This window comes from Schistosoma mansoni (assembly GCF_000237925.1).
Source record: "Schistosoma mansoni, WGS project CABG00000000 data, chromosome 1 unplaced supercontig 0076, strain Puerto Rico, whole genome shotgun sequence".
Lineage (NCBI taxonomy): Eukaryota > Metazoa > Platyhelminthes > Trematoda > Strigeidida > Schistosomatidae > Schistosoma > Schistosoma mansoni.
This window is the reverse complement of record NW_017385990.1, coordinates 924,089-947,021: the sequence shown is the minus strand read 5'-3', so window position 1 is coordinate 947,021 and position 22,933 is coordinate 924,089. Positions and strand designations below refer to the sequence as shown.

General features: G+C 37.0%; 1 protein-coding gene across 1 annotated transcript; it reads right to left on the bottom strand.

Annotated features, from left to right (window-relative positions):
- Window positions 1-4,546: 4,546 nt before the first annotated feature.
- Window positions 4,547-18,158, bottom strand: Smp_210100 (SPFH domain / Band 7 family protein,putative; the record flags this gene model as incomplete). Its single annotated transcript, XM_018791777.1, has 5 exons — window positions 4,547-5,127; window positions 5,365-5,721; window positions 11,719-11,858; window positions 13,393-13,536; window positions 18,070-18,158. 5 exons carry the CDS (start codon window positions 18,156-18,158, stop codon window positions 4,547-4,549), a joined length of 1,311 nt encoding a protein of 436 aa, XP_018645097.1.
- Between the last annotated feature and the right edge of the window lie 4,775 nt (window positions 18,159-22,933).

Here is a 22,933-nt window from a genome sequence, read left to right as displayed (position 1 = left end):
TAAACCTTTACACTAATGATGATAACAAGTACCAGCAAAAGAAACCAACATCTTACAGCTTTCAATCAAACCACTTAGTTAAAATATTAAGTAAAGTACATTGGAATCAAGTAGTTTAATGGTCAATTATTTAAACTTGATCGATATTATCGCCAAAATAATAATAATAAACCTAAGATCTATATAGTATACCATAATAAGAGTTTAGTGTAAATCAATTATAATTGGTTGCTAGGCATAGTTTCTCTCTTCTTTTTTTAAAAAATTTTTAACTAACAACTGGAAATTAATTAACCCTAAATGCCATCATCACCATCAACATAGAACCTGACACAATTATGAATTGGATCTAAATGTACATTATAAACATTCAATGAAAATGAACAAAACAAGTTTGAAATAAATTCATTTAGTATTGCTTGTTTGAATCTTCCCATCGATGTGTTAGGACTGCAACTGGTCAGTCCTATCAGGACTGATAAGCCGAGTGGATAACGCGATGACGTTTGAAGCAAGGGTACTGCGTTCGAGTCCCAGAGTGAACATCAACTCTGAGATGCAGGTACATCCAGCTGACGAGTCCCAAATAGAACGAAACGCGCGTCCTAGATTCCACTGCTAGCCACTATCCATCTCTGCTTACCAAGTTTGAAATAATTTAGTAACAATGGAAAAGAGGAAAACTAAACAGTGGAAATATAGTTCGAAGAGATATATAGGGAGAAAAGATAAGAGTAAAAGAATATTGGAATTCAAAATCCAGAGGAAGATAGAATAGATACAAATGAGCCATTATAAATGACAGTGAGTCGTTTCACCCAAAGCCTTCTAGCTACTAATTGCTGTTATTGCACAGACCTAACCAATCAACATGATTCAGAACAACAATTAGTGACTTCACTAAATTGATACTATCCCTTAGTTTAGTTGCCTTTATCCTTCAAGTTATTCGGACACAACAACAAATAACATCAATTGAGATACAAATCTGTGTAGTTACAGAGATGGGCTTCAGTCAATGAATTAAAAAGAAGTGAATCTTCATGCTTATATCAATAGACCACAAAAACAATCTTCACAGAAAATCCTTTAAATAATTAGATGATATATCAATTAGTGAATCAATGAGAATCAAACGATACAGAATATTCAACCGTAGCTATTAACTTGTCGTAGTGATCATACTTGTCTGTTGTGATGACAAAAGCGTGAAATATTGGCTGAAATACTTGTTTTTTTTTAAGTCCTACTGTGGTGGACGAGAATCCAAGTGGGGTAAACCAGCTTATTGTTTAACCCAAAGTGACACTGTGCCTTCGTAAAATATGAAAACCATACATTAAATACATTATTTGCACATCTTCCTTTAATTGTCCTTTACATGCTCTATGATTTTTTTTCAATTCTGTTGTTATTGCAATCGCTCACTGTTACCTTTCCTGCTCTCTTCAATTTAATTTTCTCAATCATCTGCTAGCAGATATTCGACTTCCGATTACTGTTACATACGAATTATATCTGTCAGCATATACCACACTACCACTTTAAGCAGGTCAGTTGGAAAACGTTAAAACTAAAGGCAACAAACATAATGTATGAGGGAATAATCGTACAATCAACTGTACTAGATCGTGTTTCTATCAGACAACCAGGATCTGCAGAGATTCAACTTTTCCACAACGGAGAGGATTACAAGAGATTGCCATTAAAAGTAGCTCACCTCATCTCAAGTGCTATCCCAGATAATAACTAATTCATCATCTCACTCTAGAAAGTTTTTCAAGTGTGTTCAACCATGAGATCTCCTATTCAATCGAATTATGTATTTCTAGTTTCGCGAGCAATATGATACTAATAGGTTATCGAGTCGTAGTTTATGTGAATAAAAGGCGTTAGACGTCTTTTTACATGGAGTAGGCAACCGGTCAATAACAGTTTTCCAAAGACTTGGGAAATAATCACAATTGATTGATCACTGGGTGGTGATCAATGTCATGTATGTCAAGTCCTCAGTGCTGATCGAATGCTATCGATCAAGTTGCAATGTGGCCACTAGTCTAGGTGGCTCGACATTGCGTGCACTATGTTGAGATAAGATGATGGTTGAAGGTGGTCAACAGGAAACCCTGGACCCGGGTTTCATGCTACTTGGCACTCGTCCGCGTCAACTCAAGTTGTTATATCAAACCAGAGGAAAACTACGCGAAATACCATCTAAATAAAACTTTGATGATACAACAATCAGTTGGACTGATACACTTTTATTGGTTAATCAAGTCACAAAATAGAATTTTTGCTACATCCACTTCACCCACAGAAAAAATTATGCACCTAAAATTCCAATATAAACACTAGATTAGCACGAAAAAAAATGAACAGAATTTCTATAATAATAATAACGATCGCCTGTGAAAAAAACACAATTTAGACACGGACAGATAAAGTCTGCCTAAAAAATGGTGCCTTATTTAGTAACGTAGAGAATAACATAACACTTTTGAAATATACCTTAATCATAACTTGCTATAGAGTTTACAATATGTATTCTAAGTCTAATTTTGTACCAATCAACCATAGGTATTTTTGTCAACATGGCCCCCAAATGCCCTGGTACGACCGAGAGTGGGGAAAGTCCGCTCTCCCTATCCAAATGCTCTCACATGGCCACGCGTATATAGCCTCTGCCACAAAAGTCCTACTCACTGCCTTCTCACACCAGGGTTGTTGTTCACGTAATTGAGAGGACGAAAAGCGAATGTCCGGAGCTTTAACCGGACTGGTGGACATGGAAAGTCCATCTAGGGGAGTTGGAAAACCCTGATACCAAACCATTAGTGCACATGATCTGGCTCCAGTATCCTGAGGGAACAAATGGCGTATGAATCAATTGTTGGTCACCGGCTACCATGGGACTGCATCTCCTTACAATGCTCCACTGTCTTGTGGACTAGACCTTTAGGTCAAAGATACTCGTAGGTTACTAGTATTTGACCACAGATGTCTTAGAAATATTGCTCGCATCTGCTGGGATAACCGGGTAAGTAATAGTGAGGTTAGACGCAGGGTATTAGGGAACGATGATAAATCAGTTGATGAGGTGATGAATCTTTATCGACTGAGATGGCTGGGCCACGTGTTACGCATGCCTGAACACCGATTACCACGACGCGCTATGATGACTAGTATTGGGGATGGTTGAAAGACAGTTAGGGGCGGCCAAACCAAAACATGGCATCAGTGCTTGAAGTCACTAACTTCTAGCCTGAGCCATGTTGGCAGATGCAGACTATCTGGTTGGGGTCCGCGTGACTATCGTAACCAATGGTTGGAGACTCTGTGTGACATGGCTCAGAATCGATCACAATGGCGTAGGTGTATACACTCTTTATCTTCCCTTAAACCTTGAGATTAAAATTGCTTCATATCTCTCTTCCTTCCTGTACTATATCCTTATATACAACCTATAATTTATATACTACCACCAACACTAAATTAACTACTATGAATCCGGTGTTCATGTTGTTGTGCTAACGAGGTATGGCAACTTGGACCGATGCATATATGTGCCTGGTCCTACGTTGTAGCTGACTGACTGACTGACCTAAGATAACCACCTGTTTCGGTTTGGGCACCTGGGCAGTATCACAGCCCTCACACAAATCAAATGAGATTTGTGTGGCACATATGTATTTAGTGCCCCTTTGTACCAATATTTGTGTTTAAATAAAAAAAAATAAGTTTCTTAAACTGAACTCATCGAAATACGGGTTCGAACCAGTGAACTTATAATAAAAATATAGACGTTTCAATGAACACTTTATAACATAAAAGACAATAAAAAATAACAAAATATTTGATTAATTATTGTTTCTCTTTGTAAACACAAACAGTCTTACTCATACACATAGCAACTCAATAGATGAATATTATAACACATAGATACAATTTCATTATTGAATCAATAATACAATACTGATCATAATGATCCTAATTATTACAATCACTGATCATAGAAATCTGTTTAAATGATATCTAATAAGTTCAATAACAAAAAAAATAGGTAAAGTATTACTCCCCTAGTTATGGGGGGCGGAGACGTGGAGAACTATGAAAGCCATTATCCAGAAGATACAAGTATTTATTAACAGTTGTCTACGCAAAATACTTCGGATCCGATGGCCAGACACTATAAGCAACAATTTACTATGGGAGAGAACAAACCAGATTCCAGCGGAGGAAGAAATCAGAAAGAAGCGTTGGAAGTGGATAGTGGGCACACTTTGAAGAAATCACCTAATTGCATCACAGGACAATCCCTCATTACATGGAATCCTGAAGGCCAAAGGAGAAGAGGAATACCAAAGAATGCATTACGCCAAGAAATAGAGACAGACATGAGAAGAATGAACAAAAATTGGATAGAACTAGAAAGGAAGGCTCAGGACAGAGTGGGTTGGAGAAAGCTGGTCGTCGGCCTATACTCCATTGGGAGTAACAAGCGTAAGGTATATATCCATTGGAAAACAATAATAATAGTAAGGATCTATCACCCTTTTACTAATGGAATCAATTCAATTGGTATAGGAAATAGAATAGTTGATTGTTTACCACTAGTTATACAATTTAATGTATGTAAATAACGTAATTGTAATGCAATTGGACAATTATTAATTTCTAATGCAGCTAATTTTAATATACTGGATGCTTGTTTTTCACCTAAAGCTAATATAATTTTAGCATTAGCTTCACGTGTTGCTTCAGCTTCCGCAGCCATAGAACGTTGTAATTCTAATGGTAAACGTACATCTTTAATTTCAACTCGTTCAACTTTCATACCCCATACATCTGTAGCTATATCTAATGTTTCTTGCATTAATATAGCTATATGTTCACGTTCAGTTAATAATGCACACATATCTATGGTACCTAATACATTACGTAATGTTGTTTGTGCTAATAAACGTGTTGAATAATTTACATTTTTAACATTCACAACAGATAGAATTGGATCAAATATACGATAATAGATAACAGCTTCAACAGCAACTGTTACAGAATCTCTTGTTAATACATCTTGTGTTAAGACATCAAATGTGAATGTACGTAAATCCACACGTTGTACAACATCTAAACATGGGATGATAAATAATAAACCAGGACCAGTTGGATCATTTAGTAGTAAACGTCCTAAACGAAATATCACCGCTCTTTCATAATGTCTTATAACATATAAACAAAAGATTAATGAAAAGGGTAATGTGATAAATAGAAATAAATAACTAAAAAATATTAATATACGTTCACAATGGAATAGAATGAATTGATTTGAAGGAGTTGATAAGTCAGGGTAGCATGATGGATTACATGGAGATTGAATAGTTGGTCTATTAGTAGACAAGGAATCAGATCTTGTTGAATAAGACTGTTGTTGTTGTTGTTTTGGATCCATTTGTGGCGATTTCATCTCTATGATATTCTTTTCAAAAGAATTATTATTCTGTTTATATTGAGTCATCATTGATAATGTATCATTAGTTTGAATGAGATGTTTTCTACGGGTGTTATGATAACTTAAACGTCGTGCAAAGAAGATCCGCCATTTTTTAGTAAATAATGATGATGGATTAGGTGCAATATCATATGCAAGTACATCAATAGTGTCTATAGTATATTTTGTTTGTAATTCAGATGTATCATTTATAGGTGTTATAGGATATAAATCTTGATTGAACATGATGATATGATAATTGGTTTATATATAAGAGTAGATCAATGACTTAAACAATTATAAACATAGTTCCTGTCGGTATTTTTTTGACAGAAAACCTACATTTATATACACTGGTATCCATTTCCGTATAAAAAAAAAGAAGGTGGGGGGGAGAAGTCAAGTAGATACACACTAACCTAGCTAGCCATCATCATTGTCTAGAATATAATTCTATAATAAGTGAACTACAAAAATAGTTGATGGGTAGACAAACATATATACAATTAAATAAATGGTAGTCTATCGTTTTACATTGAAGGGATAACATGAATAATATAAACCAATCAAATTTCAAGAAAATAAAGTTCTACATGTAATTTATATTTAAAATTTTCTGAACATACTAAATATACTACTTAACATCATATAAGTAGTTCAATTTATCTAACATGATTTGAAGAACATCAGTAGTGTGTGTATGGAACATTGGTTCGATTGGGAGTTGTACACTCAATGCTGACTAGTATTGGGGATGGTTGAAAGACAGTTAGGGGCGGCCAAACGAAAACGTAGCATCAGTCCTTGAAGTCACTAACTTCTAGTCTAAGCCATGTTGGTAGATGCAGACTACTTGGTTGGGGTCCACGTGGCTATAGTAACCAATGGTTGGAGACTCTAGGTGACATGGCTCAGAATCGATCACAATGGCGTAGGTGTATACACTCTTTGTCTTCCCTTGAACCGTGAGATTATAATGGCTTCATATCTGTCTTCCTTCCTGTACTATATCCTTATATACAATCGTTCTTTAATACATTACCACCAGTGAAGTAACTACTTCTATGAATCCGGTGTTCATCTTGTTGTGCTAACGAGATATGGCAACTTGGCGCGATGCATAAATATGCCTGGTCCTACATTGTAGCTGACTGACTGATATTTTTAAATTAAAGCTATACAAAATTAAGTGAGCAAAGTTTAAAGGAGATTAGTTTAATTAATAAATTACATTTAGGATAGACCGATCCCGATTGATATATTTTTGAAAACCAGGGAGCACTGGACACCTGTTTTTCTCCAGTATGGGACTCCTTTGTAGTCCCCACCAGCGAATCTAAAACATTCAAGTCAGTCTCTAAGCAAATCTTTAACTATCAGGATCACTGAGCAGGGGTCCAATATAATATTTATTGCGGGATAACCGATGGTTTTTTCACCATGAAATAGCATCATTGTTAAAACTCTCTTCAGATTTATAGAGTTCAAAACCATATTTGTAGATCTATGAAGCTGAACAAAATCCCACAAATTTAACCTGAGACTGACAATATTTGCTGACAGAAAAAACTACACCATAACTATGAAGGTACAACAAGAAACAATTGAAGTTTCCAATTTCACATAGGTCTATTTTTAGTTGAGTGAAATGTATTTGAAGCGTACACTATTGATATGTAAAACGAGTTATTCGGTTTGAAAAATTGACCGTATAAATAGCAAAAGTATTAGCGGTAGCCACAAAATTTGGGTATCCATGACATGGTTCGTGGAGTAACGAAAAAATATTTTTAGGGAAACTGATTGACTCACGCTTTCAACTATGATAAATACTAAATCTCCACAAAACCCCTTCTGATAATTAATATAATCATATGCTCACTAGTGACTTCGAGAAGTATATCTAGGAGCTCTAGTGAGAAGCAGTGACCAGTGGAGTTCAAAACCACGTCTATTGTGAGATAGGAACTCACTGAAGACAATTGGTGAATGGTTGCTCAACTTCGTGGATCAGTTGAAGTTAGACATTAACACCGTTGGATGCCAGTTCAGTGGTCTATCGGTTAAGAGCTTCGGCTCGAGACTGGTAGGTCCTGGGTTCGAATCTCGCGAGAGCAGGTTCGTGGATGCGCACTGCTGAGGAGTCCCATAATAGGACGAAACGGCCGTCCAGAGTTTCCAGGTTTTCCATGGTGGTTTAGCTTCAATTGACTCACGCTTTCAACTATGATAAATACTAAATCTCCACAAAACCCCTTCTGAAACTGATAAACTTAGAATCTGAAGGAAAATGATGTATGAATGTACCTACGCCACTACGCACAACTCTGTTCAATACCCTCCAAAGTCTCCAACTGATGGGAACAGTGATCGCATAGACTTCAAACGGGTAATCTGGATTTACTAACATGCCTCAGTTAATTACCTCATGGGTTGATGTTATGTCATTGACCTAGTCACCTTTATCATTCTTACAACTAAGTACTCAAGCAGAAGTTTACAACTCCGTAATGCGAAGTTACATTTTGTATAAACGTCGCTTTTAATATTACGTGAATGCCTGAATTGAATTATATAGAGTAAGAGGTTATGCATTTATTTACTAGAACACATAAATATTGGAACAAGGGGGCACCGAATACATATGCGCCACACAAAAAATTGTGATTTCCTTTAATTGTGTGAAGGCTATGATACTGCCCGGATGCCCAGACTGAAGCAGGTTGTTTACTTAGGGGGTCACACCTAGAGCCTTTGACTTAAAGGTTTGATCCACAAGGCAGTGGAGCATCGTAAGGAGATGCAGTCCCATGGTAGTCGGTGACCAACAATTGATTCATAAGCCATTTGTTCCTTCAGGATACTGGAGCCAGGCCATGTACACCATTGGTTTGGAATCAGGGTTTTCCAACTCCCCTAGGTGGGCCCTTCATGTCCACCAACCCGGTTAAATCGCCGGACATTCGCTTTTTGTCCTCGCAATTTTGTAAACAACACCCCCGACACGAGAAGGTAGTGAGTAGGACTTCCCTGACAGACGCTGTATACGCGTGGCCATGTGAAAGTATTTCGAGAGAGAGAGTGGGCCCTCCCCACTCTCGACTGTACCAGGGCATTAAGGAGGGCAGTAGTAAGAGGTACAAACTTATAACTCAATGCTATATGTAAACAGTAAAAGGGCATTTCTTTTCAATTTCAGACAGCTTAGGTATTTTCTTCACTCTTTATAAATATTTTGCTTTAGTCTGTATATGCTTTCTTTCATATATTATGACAGATTTACAACAAACATATTCATTTACATAGGGCATCAAAAGAATGGGCCAAACAAGATGAAGCCAATGTATAGTGATAAAAAAACAGATGGAAAAGCTTCACAACTAGTAAATAAACAAACAATCGGATTTAATAAAAACATTCAAATCATTTGAAAACACATTTGATATAGTTTTCTTCCAGTTAAGGTGATGTAGTAGAAAACTACAATGACAATGGTTTATACTCTGAATCGTTTGATAATATTTGAAGCCACTGGAGTTGGATGATTTACATTACCCCAGATAAGGAGTTAAGATGAAAAAAACTAGTTCTATAGAGTAACCACAGAGTTATTTCATAACCTGACTATTTATCCTCATTTTTAACGAGCTGAATCATCGGTAAATAACGTAGAGTGTGCAAGGTACTTGGATGACTTTCATGAAGCATTGCCAAACTACTGAAGCGAGTGTTTCAAAATTGTGGCACCAATTGAACTGTCATCACTGCACTCAGATATATTATAGAAATTGGAAGTTACTCATTCTTGTTACCTGATAAAAACAATCCTTAAGAGATGACGGTAATCAAATAGAATCATTGAATATCCTCATTTTGAAAGGACTACATCTTACAAACATGGGAATGAAGTCCTTTCACTAACGCGTTGAAGCTCTAGCCTTCTGCGGATAAACTAATACATCGATCGTGTCAAAGATAGTCCATATCAACACAAACATTTATGGCTTCCATCTTATCTGCCAATCAACTTTGCTACAGATGACATTTTTGATATAAATAATGATGAAAATATTTGTTTAAAAACCGAAAAACTGTAATATATTGGAAGGGGTTTTGTGGAGATTTCAGTATTTTCATACTTGAAATCATGAGCCAATTGAAGCTAATACCATCGGATGCCGGCTCAGTGGTCCAGTGGTTAAGCGCTCTGGCGCGAGACCGGTAAGTCCTGAGTTTGAATCTCGCTCGCGAGGCGGGATCGTGAATGCACACTACTGAAGAGTCCTACAATAGGACGAAACGGCAGTCCAGTGCTGAAAGTGGGGAGAGTCTGCTCTCCCTCTCCAAATGCTCTCACATGGCCACGCGTATATAGCCTCTGCCACAAAAGTCCTACTCACTGCCTTCTCACACCAGGGGTGTTGTTTACAAAATTGAGAGGACTAAAAGCGAATGTCCGGCGCTTTAACCGGGTTGGTGGACACGGAAAGTCCATCTAGGGGAGTTGGAAAACCCTGATACCAAACCATTAGTGCACATGGTCTGGCTCCAGTATCCTGAGGGAACAAATGGCGTATGAATCAATCGTTGGTCACCGGCTACCATGGGACTGCATCTCCTTACGATGCTCCATTACCTTGTGGATCAGATCTTTGGATCAAAGGCTTCGGGTGTGGCCCCCTAAGAAAACTACCTGCTTCGGCTTGGGCACTTAGGCAGTATTATAGCCCTCACACAAATCGAATGAGACTTGTGCGGCGCATATGTATCTGGTGCTTCTTTGTACCAATATTTATTTAATATAATGAATATTATAAACTGGGAAAGAATTGAAATGAAATAAAAACAGAAATTGTTATTTATTTGAACATTATCTAGAACAAATTCTCTATAATCAAAATAATTGATAATGGCATTGATGTAAAACAGTTTCGATAGAATACACTTCATTCTTATATATTGATATATATGTTACGAATCATATCCTTTGAACAAAGAAATCCGACACAGGTTTCAACACCCCCCCCCCAAAAAAAAACAGAAGCCGTTCATTGTAAATTGTTGGTTAACTGTGAAATTCAGGAAAACAAAAACACTCCACTTCTTTTCAATGGAAAACTAAAATGATTTTTGTTACGGTATAAGATTGATCAGAACTACTTCAATCAATTACCGGTTTTAAATCCACCCGATCGTTGCCGCTACCTTGACGTGGTGGTCGGGCCTGCCTATCGTGATGAACCAATCGAGCTATACTGGTTGGAACAATCGTTCCTCAAAGTCCTACCATGCCAGACAGGTCGGTTGAAGAGCGGTAAGACTAAAAGCAGCAAACCCAAAGTCCGAAGGCGAAGTCGTACTGCTGACTATACAGAGGTGTGACGGCAGTAAGGTGTTTTCTTAAGACGACCAGCATAACAGCGATGCTGCCTTCCCACAAGGAGGGGTGGGGTTAGAGAACGTCGACCCTAAAAATGCACACCTCGCCTTATCCCACGGATATCCGTCTCTGGCGGTAAGGTCCCAACAAGTACGGAGCCAACACGAAAACTACCCACAAAAAGGTCGTGTGTGACCGACCTCAAGCAGTTGTCCCTTGGGCACTGCGGTCACGCTCTCAGGTCATTAAAACCACTTCTAACCTAATTTCCTTTTCAGGTACCTCTAGAAGAACCCTTCCACAGTGTGGGCAACCGGGAAGTGATAACTGCCTTTATACCTCTAACAGCACTCAAGACCACTGACTAGGCATCAAAGTTGTAATGCAACTGTCCGATTAATGTGGACATTTCGCCAGGTTTTATAATACATTATCTTAGTTATTACACTTTTCCTAAATTGCCAATTTAGACGCAAGCTTTAAAAAAGCTACACTTAGTCGAGAAATTGTAGGGTTATATTCTATGGAAAGTAAACAAGAATTGTACATACATAACGGATGGTAAACGAATGATTTAACTCAGTAAATAAACTGAAGTCCATGAAAAATAATGATTTCTTTTAAGTTTTAAGGCTGACATTTAGTTTACAAACACAGTTACAGGATAGAGCCCTGCTCCAACTATTAACCATTCAGGTATACCAGCAATATCAAGAATTCTTAGACATAAAATAACTCGAAACTGAATAAACGAGTCAGTATTTGATCATTTACATGAGAAGTAGTTAATTTTCTCCTCATTGACAATTCAAAGTGACAACATTTTTTCAAGTTTCTATACTAATCTAACCCTGACCCGCTAAATATATCCGAATATCATGAGACGTATCATCATTAATAGATTTGTAAATGAAACCAAAATCATGTAGCTTGGCTTTGACCAATGAAGGATAAGAAGGTAAAAAGTTGTTATGACAGAATTCAAAAAACCTGGCTGATAATCGTAATTCGATTTCATTTTTATTAACGAATGCTTAAACCCGGCTATCAAATGGAAAACTTTTAGAGTGATTGTGCAGCCAGACATAATCAAATCCAGACATCTCAAATATTTAAAAACATTTATATGTAAAGCTTGACGTAAAACGCTCCGGTAGGCAGTACAGCCACCAAATGAGTGAGAAAATGATCGACAGTGGTGAATACAACACACTTGGTGAACACTGAAAATGTTACCAATAGCACCTGATATCTTTTGCATGATAGTTCTCAACTATCCTCGAAAAAGGACGAAATTGTAGTTTAGCTTATCTCACATACATAATCTATTACTGACCTTGGAATACACAGAACGTAATGACATACCAGATGGGTTTTTTATTACGAATTTTATTCACAATCGAAACACTTATCCAATCTTAGCACTCTGCTAAACCAATGACGTTCGACCGGTATGAACAGCCTAGCGTCCTTATTGGTCCTTTGTTCGCCTAGCCCTTCCAGTTGAGTCCAGAACACCAATAACAGCCTCCACGATATGAATCGTATAGTTCAGACATACTGGGTTTATATACAAATCAAACAGACTATATCGCGCCATAAAATAGGAAATAACATTTGTACAAGATCAAGCCAAAATGTAGCTGTGAACGTGGGAGATGGTAATTAATAAACTGAGTATAACTTAGCAACAGTAAATCTTATAATAATTATCTATACGTCAAAATGAAGCTTATAATAAGATAAATATAGATACCTACAATCTAATCACTGAATATACAATAAGAATATATATAGAATACTAGTCCATTAATAGATCCTAGGAGTTACTCGTACTTTAATCTTCACTAAGATATAACAGTAACTATGAAACCAAGAGCAAGAGTTGGCTAAAGTGTTGCACATCCAACATAATTACGTTAATTGATTAGGATTTAACATTGAAATTTCATGAAACCCATTTCAGTCACTACTTAATAATGAACACAATTAGTAACCGAAATTGACAATATTGATTCTTAAAAATGATATTAGTTTATTGATGAAAATAATCTTCTTAATGTAACTAAAAACTACTTTAATTTGGTACATAATTATTGTTTAAGATGAATTTAATTATACTGATATCAATGTAATTAAAATTGAAAATCAAACTTAATTACACCTCAGTCAGTCGGTCAGCTAACTCCGCCTGTAGCCCCTCCGGGGGGCTACTGCCGGTCCCAAGCCCGGGTAAAGGAGGGGGGTTGGGCATGGGGTCAACGACCCTGTCCCGTAGAAAACCAACTCGCTAAAGAAACGCTAACTAGAAAAAATTATTCAAAAACGCAGTCATTCAGCTACAACGTAGGACCAGGCACACCTGAGTTTTTGACAATTAAGGAATAATCACCATAACTACTCAAATCTTGCTGATTTCGTTCTCAATTCTAATGATCTTTCAAAGGATTATTTGTAAAAATGATAGTTACGAAATTATAAAATGATAGAAATGATAAATAGAGAAATGTATATATAAACTTACTCTCTTAAAAGACGACGTCTTAATTGAAATTCATTTGATCGTTGTGATATCAGTACTTTATTTAACAGTTCAACAGATCGACCACTTTTTAATGGTTTTATATTTTCTTTAGATAATTCCCATTCAAAATTATTAGCTTCAGACCTGAATCATTATTAAATATATAAACTATGATTTGAATATATACTTTACAGATGATTATAAAATAATCAACACTAGAGTAAATATAATGAATTAGATGAAATAGTAAAGCATAATAAATAACCGAGTGAATTAGTAAATGACAAACTATCTGGTACAGATATGCCTTGTATTCAACTGGAAAAAGAGGGGGAAGGACGAAGAATTAACAAAATGAACGGCAGAAAAATGGAAGTCACTATACCGACGGTAGTAAGGAACTAAGCCCCCAAATGCCCTAGTACGGCCGAGAGTGAGGAGAGTCCCTCTACCTCTCCAAATGCTCATACATGGCCACGCGTATACTGTCACTGCCACGGAAGTCCTACTCACTGCCTTCTCACACTAGGGGTGTTGTTCACGAAATTGAGAGGACGAAAAGCGAATGTCTGGCGCTTTAACCGGACTGGTGGACACGGAAAGTCCACCTAGGCGAGTTGGAAAACCCTGATTCAAAACCAATGGTGCACATGGGCTAGCTCCAGTATCTTGAAGGAACAAAGGGCGTATGAACCAATCGTTGGACACCGGCTACCATGGGAGCGCATCTCCTTACGATGCTCTACTGCCTTGTTGATCAGATCTTTAAGTAAAAGGCTCCGGGTGTGGCCCTGTGAGGAAACCATCTGTTTCGGTTTGGGCACCCGGGCAGTATCATAGCCCTCACACAAATCAAATGAGATTTGAGTGGCGCAGATGTATCTGGTGCTCCCTTCTACCAATATTTATGTGTTTAAATAAATAAATAAGGAACTAAACAGATTACTTCCTTTAGTAAATTGTTCATGACATGCGAGTGCCATTAAGAGCCCATCAAGCTATGATCTTCGTTAACCTTAAGTGGACTATCTAAACCAAACGAAAATAGGACTATGGGACAATTAACAACTGTAGTTGAAAGGTGGCTCTATGCCATTTAGTGCTAAGCGGAATTCCTGAGGGTGCTGTCTTAGGGTCAATGTTACTCGTACAGATGACGTTTCTAGTTTTTTGAAATCTCATACACATAGTTTCCTTCATTTTGAAGAAAGCAAAAAACAAAGATTTCAGAAGAATAGCATGAATTCATCTTATTTTATTTGGTTCTCATCAGCTAATTACAACCTATGGTATTTAAAAACATAATTACAAAATGCATTTAAATTAATTACATAAAAGAGTTTAGTTGGAAGTTATTATGAAGACACATCAGTATAGTGTAGCAAGGGTGTAAGTAAACTTAACAGACTGAATATTGGAAATATATACCTTATGTAAAAGAACGTTCTACAACATTGTTGAAACAAGAGTTCAAAAGCCCGGAAACAAATAACTACATAATGAGTAAGCGCTGATAGGAATGAATTGAGCAAAGCTCACTTCATAAAATAAGATTACTAATCTGGGAGACAGTCTAAATAAAAAGACAATAACGTAATAAATACAAGAAAGTTTTAAAACATTTCTTTTTTAAGATCCAACGAATGAATATTTGTCACCAAGACAATGGAAGAGTAATAACCACCGTCTTTTGAACACATGAATCAGGTTTTCGACGCCTGATAGCGACGGCTTCCGAAAACTGAAGTTTGGCTGTTTATTAATCACCTGCATCCAAGAGATGTTTGATAACTACACTGTTTAGAGTTGTTCTTTCTCTTTTCTTGAGGCTTTTTAAAACACGTTTGATAAATCCAATATATGCCTTCCTATCTTTTCGGCCAATGTAACTGCTTTGACAGGCACACGTAAACTTATAAATACAGTTGGCGGTAACATAAAAGGGGTGCTTGTTGACTTTTGACTAGGTTACTAAACATCTTTTATACAGAATTAATAGTTTGGCTGCTGGGTAAGTTCTGGCTAATACAGTGCTAAGCCTTCTGATGATTGCGCTTGCAACGTCATCACCTTTGAAATTGAGATGCCTAGATATCGGTTTTTTTATTGACCGTAGTCACTTCTGTCTTCTTTTCTTTAGGTTTTCTTATATTCCCCAATAAATTTCTATGGATAGTAGTTGTCTATTAGGCATTTTTCAACGCTCATCGAAGTCGTTATTGAAGTCATTGTTTTTGTAATGTTTATTTATTTATTATTTAATTCAACACATAAATATTGGTACAAAGAAGCACCAGATAAATATGCGCCACACAAATCTCATTTGATTTGTGTGAGGGCTGCGGTACTGCCCAGGTGCCCAAACCGAAACAGGTGGTTTTCTTAGGGGGCCATACCCGGAGCCTTTGACCTAAAGGTCTAGTCCACAAGGCAGTGGAGCATCGTAAGGAGATGCGCTCCCATGGTAGCCGGTGTCCAACGATTGGTCCATAAGCCCTTTGTTCCTTCAAGATACTGGAGCTAGCCCATGTGCACCATTGGTTTTGAATCAGGGTTTTCCAACTCGCCTAGGTGGACTTTCCGTGTCCACCAGTCCGGTTAAAGCGCCAGACATTCGCTTTTCGTCCTCTCAATTTCGTGAACAACACCCCTAGTGTGAGAAGGCAGTGAGTAGAACTTCCCTGGCAAAGGCTTTATACACGTGGCCATGTGAGAGTATTTGGAGAGGGAGAGCGGACTCTCCTCACTCTCGGCTGTACCAGGGCATTCGGGGGCTTACTATAGTAGAAATGTAATGTTTAGATGATACCCGAAGACTGGGAGCGGGAACAAGACATGATAGGGGTATTCAAGGTTTTTAGAACGACCTTTATATATTAGCTGAATGACTTGGTGTTTATGAAATACCGAACACTGTCACTAAAAGCTTCATGATCTACAGTGATCGTGAAGACATGGATAATTATACAAATAATGTTGTATTACTCACTGTTCAAACGCATAATGATCGAAGGTTTGTCAGTAAAAGTCTTTGAGGAACCGTAAGGCTACCCGCGGATTTATTAACCTAGCATTCAAAGAGTTTATGACACTTAGTAACGTGTTTTCTTGTCCGAAGCCAGAGTGCTGTACGTAAACAACCACTCTTTGTCTGAAGAAATATTATTAACTGTTAGAAACAAGTCAAATGATAAATCTAAAGACGAATTCCGGGATGTTTCACATAGCACTAAATTAGCGAAGTTCAATTTGTTTTTCGTCATGTGAAACTTTGTCTAAGACGTCTTGATTACAATATAAAAATCATTTAAAAGTGACAATCCTCAAAAAATGATCTAATTGTTCTGTGGAGTGGTATTGTGTTCAAATTGTGTATTTTAAATAGTGACTAGGATGCTAAAATGACCTACGTTTCTTCTTTCTCTACGGTTAACTATCTCTCTATCTTTAACTATCTCTCAATATCAAACAAACCGAGGATGAAATTCTGACCAAACTAAATGGTCAACGATTGGATAGTCTTGACTGGACAAGTGGTACCAACCCCATGGGTGAACACCTTCAGGGAAATAGGACTAACACAGGTCAACTGGCCTCATATTTTCGACAGTGAAGAGTGAAATGAATTCAGGGATATGGTCATGCATATGATCATGATATATTAAACTAATCCTGAACATTACTCCATAAGATCACTTCCGATTTTTGCTTCAAAAAAGTCTTAAAGTCTCAATAGGGTGTTTGGCATAAGTAAACTTGGACACTTTAAAGGTTAAAGTCTATAAGTTATGGAATTTACTATATGAGAAGATAGGTCTAATAAAAACTCGTTTGAAAACATCTACAGATCTCTATTAGGCTCAATGGTTCTGAAGATATATTCTGACTGCATATTTTCGGTCGACGTAATTCATTTGTAAAAATATGGAAGCGCTACGAAAATATACAAATATTTATATCTAAAATCCAGATTCAAATTACAAGGAATGCTGGTCGGTAAATCAAGGCGGCGGGATTCGAAATATGGAGCAGTTGGATGACTTACAGCATTAATCCATAAAAGGATTAGCAGACCGTCCCCCATTTTTCGACCTAAACACTGCAGTATAACCAAATACGTGTTTATACAAATCTAATAGCTGACCGTATTGAACGACCACGAAAATCAATGAAACGGGGGATATATATGGCTTAGAAGTTTAAAAACAGGTTGAGAGATACGTGGCACAAACTGCATAAATTCCCTTCTAGATTTACAACCCGGTACGAAATAACCAAAGAGTCTTACATCGTCTAATAACTGGATGGCCCGCGTTGAAGCGTTAAATACCGGTTAACGCGCTATCTAATATCCAATACCTAGGCACAAGCTTGTAAAAACCTATTGATAAATAAACAATTGCTAATATGTAAGAAGATGGAATCGATAGAATAAGAAGGGGAACGGAGATGAAAACAAGAGGAGATGAGGAGGAGTTCTCAATATGAGTTAGTGATAATGCAGTAATTTATGAGACATGCATCAGAAAAAGTTTATTCAAACGGAAAATGGTAATGGGTGAGTGTTTGTTCATCAAGTCTCCACTCAAATCTGTTCACTGACAGGGCTGTATATCATTCGACTGCGAAAGCATTCAAAATGAGGGCAATTATTATTTGCAAATAGTGAGAACACACTTGGGTGATTCTGTAGCACCGATTACTTCGGGTAATGTGTGGTGAAACTGCCTTGGAGCAAATTCTCTGCATATCGGCACTTCACCCATTGTTTTTTCAAAGCCTTCATATGTGAAGATTGTATTTCAAATGTAATTCTTCATCCGTGATATGTACGATAACAGTGTTTCAGTAAGAACCATGGTCTTCAGATCTAACTAAAACTACATACTTCCGAATTTCTGCTGGCTTACACGTCAGTGGAAGACATTTCAAAAAACTGTGAACAGCGAGACTTAAATTGGGTTCTTAGTAAACAAAAGTAAACATATGTATCCGATAGTATGACGATAACACTTGCAACGCAGAGTGATCACATTACCTGACATTGTCAAACAATGACTGACAAAATCACCAAAACCAAGATAGTCACGTTTATCATTGTGATCTATATTTGTGAGCAAATAAGTTAATCAGCTAACCTGCGTTATGCCACCGCAGAATAGCTGATAAATCAGTGAACACACTGATGTCGAGTTTATATATACATATATACATCTCTTGTCGTTCCAAGATATAAAGCGGGGTCTAATAGTGATATTGCTAACTATAGGTGCATTAACTTGACATTTGTGCTCTCATAATATCATGGAAAAATCATCTACAAACAGCTACTATCACTGTTAGTTTCTGCTAGCCTGATTAGTCAATCTCAACACTGGTTTTTGAGTATACGCTCAAGCTTCACATCGCACCTGAAAATTCTTCATCAGATTACTGGGAGAAGAGATGTTGTTCAGTCAATAATAATTATGTACTTCGATCTTAGTATACCTTTCGACAGTATCTCACACAAATTTCTTCTTCTAAAACTCTTTTCATTTGATATGTGGAATCCCCTTTTATACTTGCTAGAACTTTTTATAGCAGAAAGTAGCCAAATCGTCTGCCTTTGATGGTGTAACTCTAAACCTGTGAATGTAATCAGTAGGATTATACAACGAAGTGTGATTGACCTATTACTCTTTTTCCTGCTCATCATCAAGGGTTGTTAACTGCAAGGTAAGAACGTAGAAGTAATGGAAGAAAAGACAGAGAAGCACATAAGGAGTATGTACTGTGAAAAAAGGATTCAGCACCACGGCTCGCGGAATAATAAATAGAACACGGAACATTCAACAGAAGGAAAGGAATAGTTGAGGAAATGTGTGACAATCGATATTTGCAGGAGTGAGACCTCCAACGAAACGATTTAAGATTACTCCGAATACTGTCACTTCCTTTAGCCTATTGTATATACCCTGAAATAAGTGAAATGTTTATCGCCGAGTTCAAATGTCAGCTTACATTTGGACATGGGATAGTGAAAATTCTTTTCCAAATATTTTGATATTCAGACAAGTTATCATCGTATTATCAAGAAGCAGTGTGTCTCGATCAGGAAGTCTTCCGATTCTATAATGGAATTAGTTGATGCTGATGCCTTTTCGCGGCTTGGATACTAAGCGGTCACGGTTGCATCAAAATACAAGATCATGTCTTAGTGTAATGAATTCCGCAATTTTGTACGGAAGAATCTCGTTTCCGATTAAACATCAGAATGCATATGTAACGTCAACGTCCTCAATGGATAGAAACGTCGTCTAATGTCTCATCCCTGCAATATTGATGGATTAAATATTTGCAAAGATAGCAATTCCTTTGTAGCAAAATGAGATAATCTTAGAATACGAATTCACATGACTGTGTGAAACAATAAGAGGTTCACATAACATCTCTACACCGGCATGCTTTAACGTGAGATGACAAATCGTTAGTACTTGAGAAAATCTCTCATTACATTGTTTATGTCCTCAAACCAACTTCAGGTGCACTAATGAGGACGTGAGAATCAAAAGACCTTGTTTTATATGTGTATATATAAAGGGTTCATCAGTGCGTCCACTGGTTTATCAATTATTCCGTGGTGGCATAATGAAGGTATGCTGATTCATTTATTTGCTCACAAATATAGATCACAATTGTGAACGTGACGATCTTGGTTTTGGTGATTTTGTCAGTTATGAGTTTGGGATCACACTGTATCTATATTCCAGGTAACCAGTTTGCTAAATGTATAGTCATTTTTATGTTGAGCTCGTTGCAACAAATGCAGCAGTTTTTGGTGGATGGGATCACTTTTGGGTCACATTCACTCATATGCCTTCACACGTTTATTTGAGTGAAAATTCTATGAAAAGCATCTTCGTGTGAATGTTCAAGATTGTGATTCTCTTTATTATTGCTTATAATCCAGTGACGCCTGAAAATTGAGGTTCTGATGTTTGTTCTCTGTGATTCGATTTTCAGGTCGTTTATTTTATCGAAAGAGAAGTGTTCCGGTGGATTTAGTGGAAACGGAACCAATGCCAGAATTAGATGTCGGAAATTAATATGGCTTTCCAAATCAAGCTAACTGAGGAAATTCAAAATTTAAATGTGTATTTGAGTGTCCTTCATACTAGTAGGTGATGTGATGTGAACTACTCATATTGTGCTTACTCATTTTCATGATGTTTCGAAAATAAAGCATGTGGACAGACAGAATTTTGTTTTGCATTCGAATTGTGTAAAAAATACATAGTGAATGTGGTGTTTCGCATGAATATACGTGTGATAGGCTGTATGATTTCAGTCTAAATTTTGTGTGAAATCGTTAAGTCATTGTCGTAAGACAATACAAATGACAGTCCATTTTCTCGTACCAGACTTATGTTTCAACTATTCATCAATGGCAATATGACAACAAAATGGTCAATGTGGACTGTCTTTGACCAAAAAAAACATTCCTAACAGACTACTTTCAGTCTAAGTTTCAGTGATCAAGCATTTGATCGAGTTTGTTGTAGATACTTCGAGAAATCATGGGTTATGGTGACACACACAGAACTAGACTTAATATGCGAAGTTCAACATATTAACATAACTCTACAGAGTACATTTCGCTGAGCCGATCGAACAATGTAGAGAAAGTTCTTCATCCTCCTGGCGTGTCTGATATTGCTCACGAGGTCCCGATCGGTGTCAAATACTTACGGAATCATTTATTTCTAGTACATTCTCCCAACTCACATCATTGATGCTCGTTCAATTTAAACAGAATAATCGCTAAATAATTGAAGGAAAAAATACTCAAGTCTAGTCCTTTGTAAATTACGTTAAATGATGAGGCAATTCCAAGTGTTCTCGTCAGTGGAATTTTGACACAATTGATCTCCTTGTTAACTCAGTTGAGACTTCGTAGTATTGCATGATCCATTTTGAACACCATTTGTTCTATTTCGTATGAAATTCCTCAATTCATAATTACTGCCATCAAATCCGTCTATATATGTTTGCATTCGAACGGTTGATAGTCATCCTGAGTTTTGATTGATAAACCTTCTAGACAACTGTGTACATCTATATCTGGTTAGTGTATGGGAGTGGAGGGTGTTTGAGGCAAATTTACTCGTTCGACGTGAAGTTGTATTTGATAGATATTTGCTTGGTGTGCAGATGCCTCGCTAAACTGCGTGTTCCAATCAAAATCAAACTCAGTTTGCAAATACACCACTGAAAACAAACTTCAATTTGATTATGCGTAATGTTGAGACTTGATTTTAAACGAGTGTCTCTATAATCACTTTCGAAACTGGTCTGAGAACATCGTGGATTCTGTGAAATGTTTATATATACCATCGTTTCTTCTTAAAATACCAAAAGCCTTATACTTGATGTAGCTACATAATTCATGTATAGACATTCTGTAGAATGAAAGGTTCACTGACTACTCGCATGTGCGAACTCACCTTAGTTCATTCCGAAATAGCCTTACCCATTAACAAAATAACTCACTTTCTAGACGATAGTCTAATATGAAACATCGTTCAAACCTATCTAAATAGATTTGAAAATAATGAATAAAAACATTTTCAATGTTCCGTGATAAAATGTGTATCAATAGTTAGTCATTGAAGAATATATAAAGAAGAAGAGGAAGATGTGGTATTCGTACTAACGGTTCTTTTGTACTTGGCTGTCGAATGAATTCCATTACCGAATACACAACATTGGTTTGTGACAATCTAGTTTGGTCTGGCTTAAATTGCACAGTTTCAAGAATTCCCAGTAATTGCATTATATCTAGTAATTTGAAGTTTCAATTGCTATGTTAAGCCCATATTCCTTATTACAGTTTCTGGACAGGTCAATTTATCCACTGTTCTTGAGGCGTCTTTTGACCTTTTTAACCATTCACTTGTCAACACCGACTGATTTTGTATGAGCGTATATGTGTGTACACTTCTCCTATTCACTACAAGTCTATAACATATTTTTATCTGGCTATAAATATTGATGAACGCTTGAGTAAATGCAGTTGGCTCACACACCTTAACCACCTCGCGTCATCTTCCTTCACTGTCTTCCATTCGCTTCATACCTCTCAGTTCTTGTTCAGATCAGTGTGTGCGTGTGTGTGTATAATATATGTACTGAAGACTCCATTCTCGTATACGGCTTATTTAATTTCGCTATTTGCCAACGCGATCTAAGTCGATGAAATATACGAAGAAAGCGTTTATTACCATTGAGGAAGTGGATGAGCCTCATTTTCAGTTAGTAGAAATTTCTAATACTTTGACCATTCGTCATGATGGACTACCCTCTTGTGATCACTCCATCTCGCGTTTGTTTAATGATAGTTTCCATTCTCGTGGAAATATGGGTAGTGAGTCAATTAAAACTTCCAAACAATTTACAAATGTGAGCACAAGTTTGTTGAGTGTTTGTCATGTGGAGAATTTCACTCACCTAATTGAAATGTATTTCGTAATTCAAAATGCTTTAGATGTGATAAAAATGG